General features: G+C 35.9%; 2 protein-coding genes across 2 annotated transcripts in view; both read right to left on the bottom strand.

Moving 5' to 3' along the window:
* LOC123272897 overlaps nucleotides 1-3,921 on the bottom strand; it is a 5,903-nt gene extending 1,982 nt beyond the window's left edge. The window contains exons 1-2 of the mRNA XM_044739916.1: nucleotides 3,792-3,921; nucleotides 3,398-3,743 (exon numbers count right to left, since the gene is read on the bottom strand). Coding sequence (XP_044595851.1) covers nucleotides 3,398-3,743; nucleotides 3,792-3,921 — 476 coding nt within the window. The remainder of the gene's footprint in view (nucleotides 1-3,397; nucleotides 3,744-3,791) is intronic.
* An 11,069-nt stretch (nucleotides 3,922-14,990) lies between these two features.
* On the bottom strand, nucleotides 14,991-15,851 carry LOC123272896 (ATP-dependent DNA helicase PIF1-like). Its single transcript, XM_044739915.1, has one exon. It carries the CDS (start codon nucleotides 15,849-15,851, stop codon nucleotides 14,991-14,993), a length of 861 nt encoding a protein of 286 aa, XP_044595850.1.
* Between the last annotated feature and the right edge of the window lie 3,121 nt (nucleotides 15,852-18,972).

Below are 18,972 nucleotides of genomic sequence, written 5' to 3'. Positions count from 1 at the left end.
GGGGTGGGTATTAACAATGAAAATTTTTAATTTTCAAGCTATAGCTCTTACAGATTCCAATTAGGTAGGAATTTTCTCTAAGAGATGTAAAAATAATATAGGAACCAATTTTAAGATACCTCACAGGAGTTTGCGGGAGTGGATGTTAACAATTAAAATTTTTAATTTCCAAGCTATAGCTCTTATAGACTCCAAATTTGGTAAGAATTTTCTATGTGATGTAGAAATAATCTAAGAGCGGATTTTACGACGAATCACCCCCAATAAGGAGTGCGGGGGTGGATGTTGACAAAAAAAAATCTTAATTTCCAAAATATAGCTTCTAAAAGGCGTAAATTTGGTAGGAATCTTTTATTTGTCATGTAGAGATCATCTCAAAACGGATTTCAATAAATTCTACTTCCGACAGGGATTGCGGGGGTGGGTGTTAGAATTTCAAATTTCAATTTCCAAACTGTAACTTCTACAAACTTGAAATTAGATAAGAATCTTTCATTTTTTATGAGATCAGCTCAAAACGGATCCCAAAAAATTCTACTTCCGATAGGGATTGCGGGGGTGGGTGTTAAAATCTAAAATTTTAATTTCCAAACTGTAACTCCTGCAGATTCTAAATTTGGTAGGAATCTTCGTGTATGATGTCAAGTTCAGCTGAGAATGGATTTTCTCGAATTCTAACCCCAAAAGGAATGGTGGGAGCGTTAACAATGAAAATTTCTCATTTCCAATCGATAGCTTTTATAGACTCGAAGTTTTGTTGAAATCTTTTATTTATAATGTAGAAATTATCTTGAATAGGATCTTACGAAATTCCTCCCCCACATAGAAGTGCGGGAGTATTAATTGTCAAAAAATTCATATTCTTTAAATACAGTTCCTACAAATATAAAATTTGATAGAATCTGAAGAGAAACAGGCAAACACCGGGATGGGCTCCAAGGTCAACGGATTTAAATATTTTTCTTTCTTAATAATGATATTTTCTTACAACAATCGTCTCTTTGGCAGCGGCAAAAAAGTCGACTAAGAATTTTACATACATTTTTTTTGCTGATCACATAACCGATGAATTGTTTTTATTACGGGATTGCGAAAATGTAACAGATTAAAAGCATTGCATTTTCTAAACACATGAGATATAGAAAAAAAATTTGGCTACTCATTTTAAGAAAATTCGTAAAAAACAAGTACAAATAATTTTCTATATATAATTGATGTTACGGAAGAAATTTTAATTAACAGCGAAATTCGTCACAATTTAAGCTAGGCAGATTTCAACTTCACTTATGAGACCTGCAATTACTTTAACTCAAACTTACAATGCTCATTTAAAATTGTTTTTCTTCGTGTCAATTAATATTCAGTTTTGGAAGAAAGCCACGGGAATGTTATAGTGATTGCACATTGAAAGTTACAATGAATTTTAGCTAGAATAATCATGTGGACAAATTATACAGACCAATTTGATGGAATTTGGAATCTGTGCAAGTCAAAACAATCTTCCAATTAAATTCCAAATCTAGATCTTAAATTACAATTACTATAAAGCGCCCAGCGGAGCGGGCGGGTAACAGCTAGTAATTAATAAATTCGATAAAAAATTTTGTTCACTACGAATCGATCATGTATACGATTTGCATTACTTGTAGTTATAACAAACTCTACTCGTCAAGTAAGTCTCTTAGGTAAACAGGTAGTACATAAGTTTTGCAAGCGCCAGGTCCACGGTTCGATTTCCACAATCGCCGATTTTTTTTCCCTCTGAAAGTAATTATATATAATTATACCTAATTCTATATAATCATACGCAATTATATAGGGCCATTTTCCATATATAATTAGACAGAGTGTCTCAGAAGTAACGGACGCCATTGTAACATCTGATAAACAAAATAGTAGTATAGCTGGGAGCGTTCGAGATATAGGCAATGTAGGAATCTGCATTACCGACAGAGTGGTTTGTGCCCATGCTAAATTATCGATCATATTGTCAGCCCTTTTTTATCATTTGACCATATTTTCAACCCTTTTTATCGACTATTTTAAATTTTAATTTCCGCCATTTTTCCGCCGCTTCGGATCCGCTATTTTCCGCCATTTTTCCACCCCCTTTTTGATCCACCACGTAGTAGCCGCCATTTTGACTACGTCACCCCTTTTGGTCCGCCATCTAGTAGCTGCCATTTTGACCATATCTACAACCCTTTCACCGTCATCTCCCAGCGATTTTGCCGCCATTTCCTGCGACTACGTCACCCCTTTTTTTTATCCACCATCTTAAAAACAAGTCTTAACTTGTTAGTGAGGTCATTTTCTGACGCATTTTTTTTCTGATGCAATCCTTTGTGCGCAATTTACCCTCACTTTTTCATCTACATGGTGGTGGGGATTAACGTATTATTATCATTATTATCATTATATTCACTCACCAATGTATCTCGAATACTGATGGCTCTGAGGAAGCTTAGATTCCAGAGTCAATAAAATTTTTTTATCTATCTATCTATATGTACATAATAAACTTTAACTTTATTTTATTATTATTATTTTTTACTTTTTTTATTATTACTATTACTAATTTTTTTATAATTTTTATTTTTTATTATTAAATATACACATATTAAAAACCTTTACTTACCATCACTTATTATTTCTCATTTTCACAATTTTTTTATTATTTTAATATTTATTATTTTTATTTTATAATTTTTATTATTATTACATAATAAACCTTTACTTACCGTCATTTTTTTTTCATTTTCGCATTTTTTTTTTATTTTAATTTTTATTCTTATCATATATTAATTATTATTACCATATATTAATTATTTATAATAAAAAACCATTTTACAAAAGGAACATTTATTAAAAATATCAATGATGAAAGAGAAAAACATAATTTTTAAATTCATAGTAATTGAAATAATTCAAATGAACGAAGAAAAACATAATTTTTAATTCATAGTAGTTGAAATAATCCAAGTTAACAAAGAAAAACATAATTTTAAATTCATAGTAGTTGAAATAATTCAAATGAACAAAGAAAAACATAATTTTAAATTCATAGTAGTTGAAATAATTCAAATAAACAAAGAAAAACATAAAAAGCAAATTATTAATAATAAAGAATTAAATAAAAAAACATTAATTAAAATAACGATAATTATTATTTAAAAAAAGTTGTAGTCGACATTTATTAATAATAATTATCAACAAATGTTGACTATAGTTCAATAACTATATCATCATCAAATGATGATGAGTGATTCCCATCTGAATCGTAATCAACATTTATCGAAGGGTATGGGTCGATCTCTGGAACATCATTATCAGTATTATCATCACCATCAAGGATATCATGATCAATAATGTCATTTTGAAGGTCTGATAATATTACAGTTGATCATCTACTTCATACCAATTAAAGTTATTTTCATTATCCGTTGCATAGCCATCTTCATTATCCGCCATATACCCATTAGACTGATTATGATTAGGATGATGATGATGATGATGATGATCATCATCATCATCATCGTCATCATTGTATACCCTAAACCGTAGTAAATTAAGCCCCGGATGTCCTGCTGACGTTCCAGGTTGTGGAGATGCTAAATTTGACGATGACTGTAGTGGTGGTGGTGGTGATGAAAATTCTAATCTTCGATGTACATGCGGTGGTTGTTGTGAATCCAGTTCATCAGATCTTCGTCTCCGACGACGACTAACTCGTATGGTTGCCACTTCATCATCATCATCATCATCATCATCATCATCATCATCATCATCACTAGATGATGGTTGTCGTTGTCGTTGTCGTCGTTGTTGGTGTCGTAGACCTCGCAGATAACGTCGTTGTTGATTCTGTTGATGTTGTTGTTCCAGCTGTCGTTCTTCTTCTTGCTGATGTAAATTTGTCATTAGTCTTCCCAATACCAAATTTGCCAATCTCGCAGCATGATCAATTCGAATAGATTGAATAGCATTTATCAAATTCTTAACACTTGATGGTGATTGTGGTGGTAAGAACAATATATGGCGAGGCTTTCGCCTACCTCCGAAGAGGCCGTTTCCTGGGCTCAAAAGAGCTATACACGCACGTATATTTGTCCTACCCCCACCATAGCGAGAACACAGCCCAGTTCGCGGACAAGTAAAAACCGCCGCTCTCTTGTGTTTATACACATTCATTGAACAGCTGCAAGAGTTGCGTATAATTGTAAGTGTGTGCAACTCTCATCGACTCCTCTGGCAACTCATTCCCTGTAGGCACATCGAGATGTACCTACAGGATATGAGCAGTATCCAGCGGGGACCACGGGGAGGCGGAGTCGATTGAAAACCATGTTGTTTGTGTGATGTGTTGTGTGTAAAGTATGATTTTACGTGTATGTGTTCGCGTGTGTAGGGTACCCGGGCACTTGTGTTATTTGTGGTCATTTTCCCTAGCTTATTCTACGGTAGTCATCCAAAGCTTTATACTGTCCTCACAATTGTGTGGAGCATATCGCTTATGCCTTGGCGCTCCGACTCTACCTAGGTGGATGTTTGTTGAGTCTCGTCCCTAGTCGCGTTTTCATTAGCTAGTTGGGTTTGGAGTTTGCAGCACATTACTACTTTACTGAAACCTTTTAAAAGCTTGAAGTTACTTTGGGATGTGGCAATCGCACGCGCAACGCTCGCCCACTCCGCGTTCCCACCCCATATGTCCTTGAGCACCTCACGTTGAGGCTCGTACTCATGGCATTCAAGCATTCAGTGCTCCACGTTGTCGACGCTTTCTCCTAACCCATTCTCCCTACACTCGTCGCAGAATCTACTATCCGTGTGTTCGTACTTGTATTGGTATTCTCTAAAGCAACCGTGGCCGGTTAGGATTTGGGTCAGCCAGAAGTTAGGGCTGATCCATTTGTTCGTTAGACGCTCTGCTACGTCTGGAAAGAAGACTTTAGTTTCGCGGCCGTTCTCTGATGTATCCCATTGTTCTTGCCACCGACGTATGGTTTCAGTTCTAAGGGTGACAAGGCGATCCTCCGCATCTGGCTGCACGGTGACGTTTCCAAGGATAGCCTGTTTGCCGATACGGAGGTTGTATCGCGCGCACCGTTCGTCTATTACAAGCTGAATGGGCACTGCCCCCGCGACTACGCAAATCCCGTCAAGCGAAACTGTCCTGTAGGCAGTAGTTGTTGTTATTAGCGCTTGACGCTGAAGTGCTCGAAGATGTCTCCAGTCCTCCCTATCGCAACGGTCACTCTAAGCTGCCGCCGCATATGTGACGACAGGCATAGAGAAACCCTTGTATATGGTGGACATAGCTGGGTATCGCAATCCCCATTCTGACGAGCAAATCGTCAGCAAACGCAACAAATTTATTCCCGTGTTCTGTCAATTCGAGTCTTTTGAGGAGATCGTCGAACATGATGTTCCAAAATAATGGTCCTAGCACTGATCCTTGAGGGCACCCTCGCGTCGGCGTTTTCGATTCGCTACCAAAACCCCATGACAGCGCGACTGATCTGTCCTCAAAGTAATTCCAAATTACCGCGTAAATGTTGCTAGGGCAGCCTCTGGTTTTGAGGCCCTCGAGTACTAACGGCCACCACACGTTGTCAAAAGCGCCAGAGATATCGAAGAGAAGTCCGACCACCAGTCTCTTCTCTGAAGAGTCTACCAATCGGCGCATCTCCACAATTGCATCTTCCGTCGACTTTTTGGCTGTGAAGCCAAACTGTCGGCTCGAAATGTTCCCCTCCGCTAAGACTGTGGTGGTAAGTCGCTCTTTGATGAGCTTCTCGAACATCTTACCTAAACCCGAAAGGAGGCAAATTGGCCGATAAGATTTAGGGTCATTTGCGTTTTTGTCGGTGCTTTTAACTAACATTATGATTGCCCCCTTCTTCTACTCTTTTGGGAATGCTCCTAGCGCCAAGCAAGCATTATATAACTCTAAAAACTGTTCGCGAAGGATAACCCCTGCGCGTTTAACTACCTCGTTTTCTATTAAGTCCGGCCCCGGGGCCTTCTTGTTTTTCAGTGTTTTTAAGACCTTGTCCAGTTCGCGCGGGGTGAACGGTTCGGCGTCCGCGGTGTCAGGTAGTAAAATTGTGTGGGCTCTAATCTTTTCCTAATCGGGGGTTTCGTTGTCCTGGTCATCGTCTACAATATGCGTCTCGAGAAAACACCTGGCTGTTTCCTTAAAGCTTTCCGTGGATGCTCCGTTACGATTTAGCGTGCGCATTGCACTTTTGACTCTAACTTTTTCTGCACAGGTTCTGTAAATAGGAATTGTGGTGGTAAAGGCGAGGGTTGTTGTTGTTGTTGTTGTTGTGGATGTGAATCAATGATCAATGGAAATTCGATGTTACTGATATTTAAAAATTATCTCCACGCATAACTGAATAATATATCATATATGAGAGCAGTCATTGAATTATTACTAGTAACTCCAAGCAACTGAAACCACCACGCTTCCACCTCATGGCGTAATCTTAACATTGCTACAAAATTACCAATCCGAATGTGTGGATATCCTGAGATCTCTTTACCGTTGGAGATAGCTTCATGTAGTAATTGACGTAAATGATCTGTCAAAGCGCTGATATCAGAATTAAACAATTCAACCCATATGTGTGGAACTATGAGATCATAGTCGATGAAGCGATCGATCCGATTAGCTTCTTCTGAGTTTGCCATTGTTACTAAAAAAAAAAAAAAGAAAATTTTTAAAATCAGCTTGCCACAGTATATTCTTTTTTACACTTAATTAATTTCCTAATTTATTTTTTTTTATTCTCTAAGTTAAATTATCCATTTATTTTCTCTATTATTTTTTATTTAACTATTATTATTATTATTTTACTTGTTATGATTTATTTAATTTTAACCATTGTTAAATTATTTTAACCTTTATTTTTGTTTCGCTTAACTTTTAATGTTTATTAATATTTTTTACTTAAATTTTATTATTATTTATTTATTTTAATGTTTATTATTTTTTTATTTAATTTTTACGATTTATTTTAACTTAGTATGATTTTATGATTTATTTTAACTTCTTATAATTTATCTAATTTTAACTATTGTTAAATTATTTTAACCTTTATTTTTTTTACTTAATTTTATTATTATTTATTTTAATGTTTATTATTTTTTCTTAACTTTTATTATTATTTATTTATCTTCATGTTTATTATTTTTTATATAATTTTTATTATTAATTTTAACTTAGTATGATTTATTTTATTAATTCACTTTTATTTAACCTTAACTATTTTTATATTTAACTTTTATTATTATTATTTTAACGTTTATTATTTTATTCAACATGTCAATTGAATTTTATTTAAGATGTTGATTGAGTTAAAATAATTAAATAAATTAAGAATAAATACTTACGTTTTAGCACGTCGTGAATAAAAAAAAAAAAACTACACCTCTCCTCCTCGACGTGTAGAACTTTATTACAGCTGTGATCTTTGTCGTACTTCTTCTTCTAACAACTATAAGATTTTCGAAAAAACGGAAAAGCTGCGACATCAGCGACACCCAAACTTCGGGTAGAGACGGAGAATACAAAAGTCTCATGCTAGTTACTGAGACCGCAATATGGTGGCTCTTGTAAACAAGCCGGCGTGCTGTCGCCGGTCTGCGTCTGGTTTTGTTGACCAAAAAATATGGCAGTTGGCAATAAATTTTTGAATAATTATCGAGAATTATTAATAATTTATTAAATAATAAATATTAATCACCAAAATGAGATGACATTGCTTAGAAATAATTTTATTATTAATTTTATGTTGAAAAACCGAGGGGGCAAAAATTATATTTTAAAAAATTACATCTATTTTTCATTAAAAAAGAAATTTTTTTATTTTTTAAATACTCTTATAATTATAGTTTATTTACAAAAATTTTTAAAATTTTAATAATTAATTTTTCTAATAAATAAACTATATTTTATAAATAAATTTTAAAATTTCCCGCGACAAAAAAAATCACATGTCAATAAATAAAATCAATTTGAGACGCCCTCTAACAAACCTAAGAATTTGTCCATGTTGGTAACTGAACTATGATGGTTAATAGAATTGTACTATTTACTGACATGTGATTTTTTTGCTGCGGGAGATTTTAAAATTTATTTATTTATTAGAAAAAATTTTATAAATAAAGAATAATTATGAGAGTATTTATAAAAAAAAATTTTAATTTAAACTACTACTAATTTATTTAAAAAAAAAAAAAAATATTTAAATTCAAACTACTAATTTATTTTAAAAAAGTGTTCATTTTAAAAAATATTTAAATTTAAACTATTCCTAATTGATTTTAAAAAAAAATTTTTAATTGAAACTACTACTAATTTATTTAAAAAAAAAAAAATATTTAAAATATTCCTAATTTGTTGGACGCATGCGCGCAAGCCTAATGTAAGCCTCGTGCAATTTAACTCTTGTAATAATTTATGTCGTTTTATATCGAAACTTTTTTACACATCCTTTAACTGTGTCCAAATCAGTAGTGTAGTGTTCGCTAAACCGATCTAATAATCGTTGGTTTTTAATTCACCGAAGAAACTGTGATGCTGTGTGGTAATGTAAGGTAACCCCACTTTAAGGTTAGGTGGTCATGCTAAAACACACCGATTCTGAGGAGATTATCAACACAGACGTAGAGTTGGTGACTCCGTCTTCTTCAATAAACAGCCAACAAGCTACTCCCACAACACCTGTACCGAAAAAAAAGAGAGGAAGACCCTCCTTAGAGGAACTGAGACTCCGAGAACGAGCAAACTCCCTTGGGGATATAGACAAATTACTAAACGGCATTAAAAGACCTAGAGATCTGACAGACTCTACTCAGGAGCCCACGCAAAACCCTAAGAAGCATCCAAGACGTCACAACTCTTCTCCTACAATCTCACCTACAAAAAAAATCTCTCTAGATATAAATATGCCCAACACCGAGGACTCACAAGGCCGTATGATAGAAATCCCAGAATTCTCGGAGATCTCCAACCAAGATTCCTTTAAATGGATCGCAGAGCAATTCATTTCCCTGTTCAAAACCAATCAATCTCAATTCTCCCAGATCAAAGACTCTATCAAAGAATCATCGGACTCAATTCACAACCATCTTGAAACTCTGGAAAAAAAGTACTCTTCACTCTCTACGGAAATGGAAGCCGTAAAAGCCCAACAGGAGGAGCTCAACAAACGTCTAACCAACATTAAAACTGGTAAGTGTAGTTCCAATTCGTTAAACTTGGAAAGTTCCCTAATACCTATTATTTCCAGAGTTGAAGCGGTTGAAAAGGCTATAAAATCTGATTTACCAAACGAAACTAGCTCCACAGTCATCAACCAGCTGAATAGACTCTCCAGGATGGTTGAAAACCATGAGAGTAGAATGCGAAGACAAAACATTGTTGTCAGAGGATTATCACCAGCCAATCCAACCGAGGAAGTCACTTCTTTCCTAGAAAAAACTTTCGACATTCCAAAATGTGAGTGTAAGCTTATCAGAGAACTCGGAAAAAGGAGGAACTGTTTTGTAATACACCTTAACAAACCTGAGCACAAAGCCTTGATAATGAAAACTAAGAAGAATAAGCTCATCAATACAAACGTCTTCATTGATAACGATCTCACACCTTTAGAACGAGAACAAGCATATGAGACGAGAAAAAAGTTTAAAGAAGAGAAGGAAAAAGGGACAATCCCCAAGCTTAGCGCAAACAAATTATGCACAAATGAAAAATCCTTAATTTGGGATAGAAAAACTAAAGCGTGGACAGAAAAGACCCACAACTCTCATAACGCACACTACAGCAAACCATCAACTGTAAATTCCTATCCAAAAAACTAATTCCCACCAAAAAGGAGAGCCACCACTTCAATACAGCCTTATTTTGGAACTGCCATGGTTTAGACAACTGTGACAACCTATTTATTCCCCAAGAAACTTTCGTCATCGCCATAGCCGAAACCTGGACACATCAACCACCCATTACGCAGCCTACTTGGACGAATAGCTTCAAATGTATCTGGTCAAATGCGACCAAAACTGCTAACAGAGGCAGGGCAAGTGGAGGTCTGCTACTCCTCGTGAGAGAAGAATTGGAATTCCAGGTAATAGAAATAAAAAACCATTGGATCTTCATCAAAGTAAAAATACCCCCCCAGGACTTAATACTAGGTCTAATTTATCTAAAACCTGACCTGGAGTTGGAAAACACTTTAGACTCGCTCCAAGTTGTTTTAGACAAACTCAGCTTTATGTACGCCGACATCCCAATAATCTTAGGAGGAGACTTTAACGCACGCCTTGGTGACCTTGATGGAGAAATTCCGCCTGATTCACTCAGAGACACGATCCTGCTACCTTCAAGAAACTCCCTAGACACTGTAACCAATCCAAGAGGTCTCGCCGTCCTAAACTTTATGTCTAGCAGCGACTTTATTTTAGTAAACGGAAGAATGACAGACGACAAAAACGGCAATATGACTTTCGCTGGTCCCAATTGAGCCAGCGTCATAGACTTGGTATGGGTAAATCATGAAGCCGCAAAACTGGTCTCAACATTCCGAATAGAAGTGGACTCATTCGGCTCCGACCACTTTCCTGTCCAAATATCATTCCAATTCGACCATGATATTCCACAAGCTGAAAAGTCTCCATTGCTCTCCCCTACTCCGAAACTAATCTGGAAGACAGAGTGTACTCAACAATTTATGGAAGCACTATTCTACTCTCACCGGCTCGAGATTAACCAAGCGAACACTAGCTTGGACTCTCTAGCTGAAAACCTCCAGGCAGCTATTCATGAAGCAGCAGATTCATCAGGTTTAAAAATCGTGACAAAACCGAGGGGCGGTTAAAGTAAACCTAAACGCCCATGGGAGGATAACGAGCAGGCTTCTCAAACTAGCCCTTTCCAAGCACCAGAGGATATGTAGGAAGAGAGGATTCACGCAAACTAACCTTGAAACCTTGCATTTCTTGAAAAAAAATTTAAAGAAAATTAAAAAGACAAAAATTATAAACTACTATCGCTCCATTAGAAACACCCTGGCACGCACCTCAAGCCCTACTGAGTTCTGGCAACTGGTCAAATCGCTCAGAAGACCAGCGTATACTCCCTGCCCTATCTCACTTGACTCCTGGGAAGAATTTTATAATACAGTGTACCCACATAGAACCTACGACACTACCAACTTTACTGACGTACGCAATCCTTACCTGGATCTTGATTTCTCCTTCCTAGAAGTCACAAAAGTGATCAAAAAAAGCAAGAATAAAAAGTCTCCAGGTCCAGATGCTATACTGAACGAACATTTACGTCACCTCCCCCCTCCATGGATCTCTTATCTCGTGACGTTGCTAAACAGAATCTGGAACGCGGAACAAATTCCATCCTCTTGGCCAGCAGCAACAATCTCATTAATCCACAAAAAGGGAACCCGAGATGATCCGTCAAACTACCGTGGGATTGCGCTGCTAAATAACTTACTCAAGGTATTAACTGGTATCATCCAAAAGCGATTAAACTCCTGGATGGAAAATCTCAGCATAATCCCCGAAGAACAGGCAGGATTTAGAGAGGGACGTAGCTGCCTGGACCTGTCCTTCACTATTTTAGCAGTCCTTCAATCTAAAATCAGAATGAAAGGTAACGCCGTTTACTGTATTTTCGTCGACTTCACCAGAGCCTTCGACTCGGTTCCTCACCATTTACTCTGGAGGAAATTATTTAACCTCGGCATCAGTGGCAAGATAATCAGGCTAGTTCGCGCAATCTACGAAAGAGCAAGAGTCAACCTACGTGTCAACGGAAATGCTTCCAAAGACTTTGAAGTTACCGAAGGCGTGCTCCAGGGCGACAAGTTAAGCCCTACGCTCTTCATTTTATATATTGCGGATCTTGTAACTTTCCTTGAAAAAAAAAGGTTTTGAAGGCTTAAGCATAGGACCAAAAAACCTCCTCACTTTACTCTTCGCTGATGACGCAACCTTCTTCACAGCATCACTTACCGAGGCAAAAAAAATACTAGCGGCACTAGAAGAGTACTTTGATGAGAACAAACTGAGTGTACACACGGGGAAAACTCAGGTGATGATCAGTCGTGCATTGGGAAGGATCAGACAAAAAGAAAGAAACGCATTCTGCTACAAAAATCAACCTATCAAGATCACGACTCACTACAATTACCTCGGCATCACGATAGACAACTCCACCAAGGGAAAATTAGCAGCCCAAGCAGCACTACAAAAGGCTAAAATAGCAACCGGGACAGTCTGTACCTTACTTGCTAAAGCGAAGTCGGACTCTTGGCAGACCAGGATACATTTATTCAACAGCATAGTGGGTCCCACAATTCTTTATGGCGTCGAAACCTGGGGAATAGACCATTTGGACGAAATAGATAAAGCTCAGGCTAACTTCTTCAAAAGAATCCTACTACTGCCTACAAACACCCCCGGTTATATGATCAGGATTGAAGCTGGGATTACCCGGCTATCTGTAACAGCGCTCAGCCGAACCTGGAAATGGATAATACGTATCCTGGAAATGGATGACAACCGCTGGCCGAAAATTTGCCTTGTCCATTTGATAACCATAGCAAAAAACCCGCAGTGCCAGGTCAAATTTAACTGGGTTGCAAAAATGAATCTCTTGTTCAAAGAGATTGCAATGCCGGATATGTTCAACAACCTAGATCCCTCACTCTGGGAAAAACAACATCCCAAATTCCTCGAAACCATCACCAACCGAGCCAGACGACTGGACTATGAACAATATCTTCGATCTACTTCGCTGCAAACCCAGCTAATCTGGAGTAAAATACCTTACACACCCAGATATCTGAAACTTCGGTGCCCAATCCATTTATCGCGTATGATTACGCAACTACGTCTCGCTAACAACTATAATTGCAGAATCACGATCTTTGGATTGCACATCCGACTTCTCCCGAAAAACTACTGCAGAGCTTGCAATAAGAGCCTCGAAACGGTCGACCACATACTGGCCTACTGTCCAGAGTTCGACGACCTGAGACAGCGATATTTCGAAGACATCATCAGGAACTACCCAAGGAACCTACGTACGCTCATGATACTGAATATCTACTCCAAAAATGATATGGAAAATGTGGCAAGATTTCTCACGGCAGTCACTAAAAGATGCTCCCTATTAAATCCTATCTAAACCCTCCTCCTATACACCGACCAACTGGCTCTCCTTAAACACCCACATAAATTTTGATTTTTATTTCTGTTTGCTGATCAATGTATTAATTTAACTACTGCTTATAATTCCTAAAAATTAAAAACTGTATATTATAATATAATTGATAATTACTGAACATGCGTTCCAAAAATTGTTATACGAGAGATCATGTATATATACTCTTTAAAACAATAAATATACAATACAATACAATATTCCTAATTTGTTTTAAAAAAAATTTTTAAATTGAAACTAATACTAATTTATTTAAAAAAAAAAATATTTAAACTATTATTAATTTATTTTTAAAAAATTTTGAAATTTAAAATATTATTATTAATTATTTAAAAAAAAAAAAAAAGGTGTGTGTGCGATTCACACACGATAGAAGTGAAACTTCAGTGAATCGACAAAAGAATGAGATGAATATTTATAACAAGGGTAGGATAATTACAAAGTTTAATTGTTCAAAAATGAAAGTATTTTGATTAATTTTAAAAAGATATTTTTATATTTTATTTAACATATGTTACATAATCTATTACTCCAGTTCCATATTTTCACTTTCAACAAATCCTACAAGAGCCTTATGATAACCAACATACGATCCAAATATTTTTAGTTTCAATTTGGTTGATATATCTTTGGAACACTGCATCTATTACCGTTTTTGATCTTGTAGTTGATTGAGTGCGATTGTTACACATTTTTAAATAAAATGTTGTATCGAGAAACTCAATCAAAGGAAGCGCTGTATCTGATGCAAAATTTATGTTAAAATCCCCACTTAAAATCATCGGAATTTTATCATAATTCTTTTTGAGAATTCGCGATACCTCTGGGGTATATTTGATCAAATTTTCATGTATAAATTCAATAACTGATTTTATTGATTGGTTGGGAAAGATGTAAATTGCTACGATCAAAATTAAATCTCCTTGGTCATTTCTGCTCTCACAGGCACATATTTCTCCAACTTTCGAAAGCTGAACAGACAATGATTCTAGCTGTTGTGCATTGAGATCCATTTGTGGCGTAACAACACGGGCTCCATCATTTACGTTGTGATAAATTGCTACTCCGCCTGCCCTCGTACGTGGTCTTTGTAATTAACAACAATATTAAAATTTGGAATGTCTACAATATCTTCATTATTCATCCATGTCTCCGAAAGAATTAAAAATTTGACGATGACACTATATTGTCATGTTGCAGATCTTGTACATGAGCTCGTAAGCTTTGACAGTTAAAGGTAAACAGTGACATCCCTTTTCTTTTATTTAAGAAATCATATAAAACATTTGTAATTGTCTCAAGTCGATTCAAGTTCAGCCTTCGAAATTCATGTTGTAGATCAATTGTAGATACTGACGCTCTTCGGCCATGGTAAAATTTTTATCATTTTTGAAACGAGATATAAGCCGTTTATTGATGTAACTCGTGATAATGCGACGTACAGGAGTTGTTGAACGTGTGATTTATCATATTCATATACAATCTCACCAAAAGTAGCTCCCTGGGACTTGTGAATCGTCATTGCACATGCAGAGACTAATGGGAAATGATTACGTTTTACAATAACGGTTTTATTAGGTACTAGTGGTATAGATGATGTTCTGCGATCTATTGGTACTGCCAGTGGATGAAGATTATTTTTTGAATTGATGCCGCTGCCTTTCTTCTCAATTTTTCTCCGATTTTTGGAGATTCTGGAAATTCTAGCCATAAACGACCTATCTCTCCTTTGTCATTATATTCAATGAAAAATTAATTTTCCCGTCGCACCATTTGCTAATCCATCTGATACATCGATGTTAGTTGTTATCATGTATGGTTTGTTCAAAACCAATGTAATTTGATATGGCAAACCTCCTGTATCAATAGTTGACATTTTATGTAATTTTTGACGCATAGAAGTTTGCTGTTCAACATTTCTACATCCAATATATATATCAGTTGCCTCTGAATTCCTTTTTTCTTCTATAGAATTCAAAATTTTATTGTTGTATTCAGCAACTGAATGATTATTAAAAAACAATCGTATACCGTCTGGACAAAGTCTCTCAGCTTCTTCTTCAGAGTAAATCCGTGACTCAATTAAATCTAGCTCTTCCTGATCTAACAACTGTCCATTACCAATTTTTGTTAATATTGTTGCAAAACTTTGATTAGCTTGTCGCATAACTTCGTTTAGTTCGAAAAATTTCAACCCTCGCCATAGTGTTGAACCTGCTATTTGTCGTTTTATTTGTTTGTAAATTGGGGTAGCACGAACTGGCGGTAGTTGACGTAGATCACCAATCAAAATTATATCTAATCCACCAAAATGGACTTCAAAATTACCGGTGATTTGCTTTAACCTTGAATCTATTTGGGACAACAACTCGGCTCCAATCATACTAATTTCATCGATAATCAATACACGAACATATTTAAAAAGTGATCTATATTGTTGGGCTACTTCAATTGATAAAGGAAGCAACTTTGAAAGACTTATCTTCAGTGCAGTGTGTACTGTTGTCCCATTGATAGCCACAGCAGCTTTACCAGTAGAAGCACAAGCGATATAAGCATTACAAAACCCATCACTTTCAGAATATCGATTATAAATTTCCATTAATAATTTAATAACAAATGTTTTACCACATCCAGCTGGTCCTGTAAAAATATTTGCAGCGGAGGAGGATCTTCCAACTGAAGATTGTAATGACGTGCATCAAAAAGTTCCTTTTGTTTTTGGTTTTGCCATTTTCATCAGCTCATAATATTGGTCGTTAGGCATTAAATTTTCTTTCCGTTTTGCAATGGCACCAAGTTTATTTAGGGTTGCGAGACGTAAATCACTGTTTACATCCGAATTCGGATTGTCATATAGCGTTTGGAATGGATTAATTTCTGGAAATCTAGTGGCAATATCATGAATCTCATCGTCATCGTCTGCTTCTTCATTTTCGCGACATAGTTTTCGGCATAGCTCTATCGTTTTATTAATGTCTAAGTCAGATTCAAACTCTTTACGTCGCTCCAGAATTTGATTTTCATTTTCGTCGTAAATCCTAATAAATTTCATCTCTTCAAGAATCTCGAATTCTTCATTCCGAAATGGGATATGCAAAGTCACCATTTCTCTTTTTATACTCATTTATATCTGAGGCTATGTCATAATTCCTATAACGAATGATGCGTTGTTGCTTTCGACGAATATAATCACCTTTGCGAATTTTTAGTAAAATTAGCAACGAATTGTGCAAGTGATAATTCTTCCATTTCTTGTGGCCGCTTCTCGTATTTATCAAACCAGTTTTCCTTCCAAATACTTGTTGAATCTTCATCGATATTTAATTCATCTAATTCTTTTTGTGTTCGTCTAATACGCTGTCGTTCAATAGGCCAAACGGTGGGAATATAAACTATGGAGACTGAACTTCTAGACATAGGTTCACGAAGAAGGTACCACGCTGCTTCCTGGCTTGTTAATTCAACGGTGTTGAGCATATTAACACTCATTTTTCTAGTTATTTCTACTATATCAAACTCAGGGTTTTCATCCCATGATTTCATGAATTTGTCTTTGTAAATTACTTATACCCCTATTAGTTTTATTGACATATTCAACAACATACGCTGCACATGAGGTATTCTTCGATAATAAATTGCATATCTGTATTTGATTGTAAGACATTGAGAATAAAAGGATTGAAAGGGTTGTGCCATTTTTCTTTAGGTTGTCGCTTCAAAAATACTTTAGGTCTGGTAATTCCAGCTTCAAGAATATGAAAATAATCATTATCAGAAGTTATATGATTTTGTGCATAAAACATTTCAATATTCTCGTAATCATTGTTCTCAAGATTAATTTGTATTTGTTTATACCGCTTAGCGTAATCAGCATATCCTGGATGATCTTTCTGCATTGGTTTTAATATTGTAGGGGATTTACATGGCATAAATGGAGCATTAAATCGGCATCTCAGAGGTTGATTGGCATGTACTTTTTATAACAGGTAAAGGTCTGTTTGTGACTTTGCACGCGAATGTGTCCAGCAGCTTCTGATGAAGAAATTGATATCAATTGCTCACTCATCATTACAGTATCTTGGTAGTTTGTACCAAGAGGAGCTGATCGAGCGTCATTCTAGCCCAATAAAATATGTGCATGAGGACTACCACGATGCAGTAGAAATTCAATTTCGTTTAAAATAAGTCTGAGCAACATAATAATTTCCAAATGGAGCTTGTTCTTCTTTGATTGAGGAGAGGCATCAGTTATCAATATATTGAAACTATTTTAATATTAAAATAGACTCTTAGCACAGGTCTGGCATCTTCCAATTCTACTGAGTGTAGTCTTAGATATGTAATCCCAGTGACACCCAGCTTGTTCAGCTGAAAATTTCAGTACCAAATTATTTTTTAATTTGTACAATAATTGTATTAAATTGGTCCATCCGATTTCCATTGGCACTCAAAGTAGAGAAACTTATCGTAGGTTTTCCTAGTTGCCAGAATCATCGCAAAAGATCTCTTTTTCGATCGCTCCAATACCATACTGAATTTGGTATTGGCCAGCGCACTGAAAAGCTAAATTACTTTCAGGAATACAATTCCATTAATGTAGTCATGCTGACTCAACTTGCTGCCGTGTAATATTAGTATTTTTTCCCACATGTTTTGAAATTGCGATAAATCGTAAGCGAGTCACGAACTCTTAACCTCATAATTTTCATTTCGCTAGATATAATAAATGATGTGGATGTAACTCCACGCCGATCTGATCTTCGTAATTCGCTAGTTGCTATTGCGAACGATTGGTGTTGCATTTACTCCCTCTCTGAATTTTCGGAAATGACCCAAATAAAACCGTCGATGGGAAAGAAAGTTCTTCCTGCATGTTCATATCAAAAATTATACTTTTGGGAGATATTATTCTCCAGGAGCGATCCGTAAGCAATACATATCTTCATTCCAAAGTAAAGAGTTTTCTTGTTGTGCTACAGTTAGACTCTCTCTCGATTCAGGTATATCTTCACTCATTTCTTCTAGGATCAGTTTTCGTTATTACTAATAGCCCGTGTTGAAGAAGCTTTCATCAATGTTTTAATAATCGTAAAAAACTAAATAGAAATTGGAGTTTGAAGCAAATACTGAGAAGCCATGCTTTAGGTAATTGTCCTTTTATTAACTAGTCCCATTAAATGACTTGAATCTATCCTTGTTATTTTTCTTTCCAGTAATGCGTACGTTAATACAGTAATCATCATCGACATTACAGATGAGTTTTGCCATATTTGTTTACCTCGGCTGGTACATGTAATGATTTGTCCATAGAATTCCATATTGCCTACATGAACTTATGTCTCACGTAACGATAGCAAAATCGTTGCATAAATGAACTCATTAGTTGAGACAAGTGCTTTCAATTAAGTCAAAGCGGTGGGTAAAAGGCATCAGGTATGTTTTCATATTTAAAACCGTTATAAGTAGACATTATGAGGAATCACTTTCTATCCCAATTGCTTGACAGCACGTGTTTGCTGGTAAAATATCTTCAACTGTATTGTAATTTTCGCTTCTTACTTACCTTAACCAATTGTTTATCTTCAACACGTGGTGATTTTTAAATCGCTTTAAATACAATCGATGCAAACGGAGCACTTATGACCCAACCAGCCAATTTCCCAAAAACTTGTCGTTAAATTCTTTATGAGCAAACTTATTTCGACGAAACCGTGAGTATG

This window comes from Cotesia glomerata, linkage group LG10 (assembly GCF_020080835.1).
Source record: "Cotesia glomerata isolate CgM1 linkage group LG10, MPM_Cglom_v2.3, whole genome shotgun sequence".
NCBI lineage: Eukaryota > Metazoa > Arthropoda > Insecta > Hymenoptera > Braconidae > Cotesia > Cotesia glomerata.
Note: the sequence above shows the minus strand (reverse complement) of the source record. Positions and strands in the feature narration are given on the sequence as shown.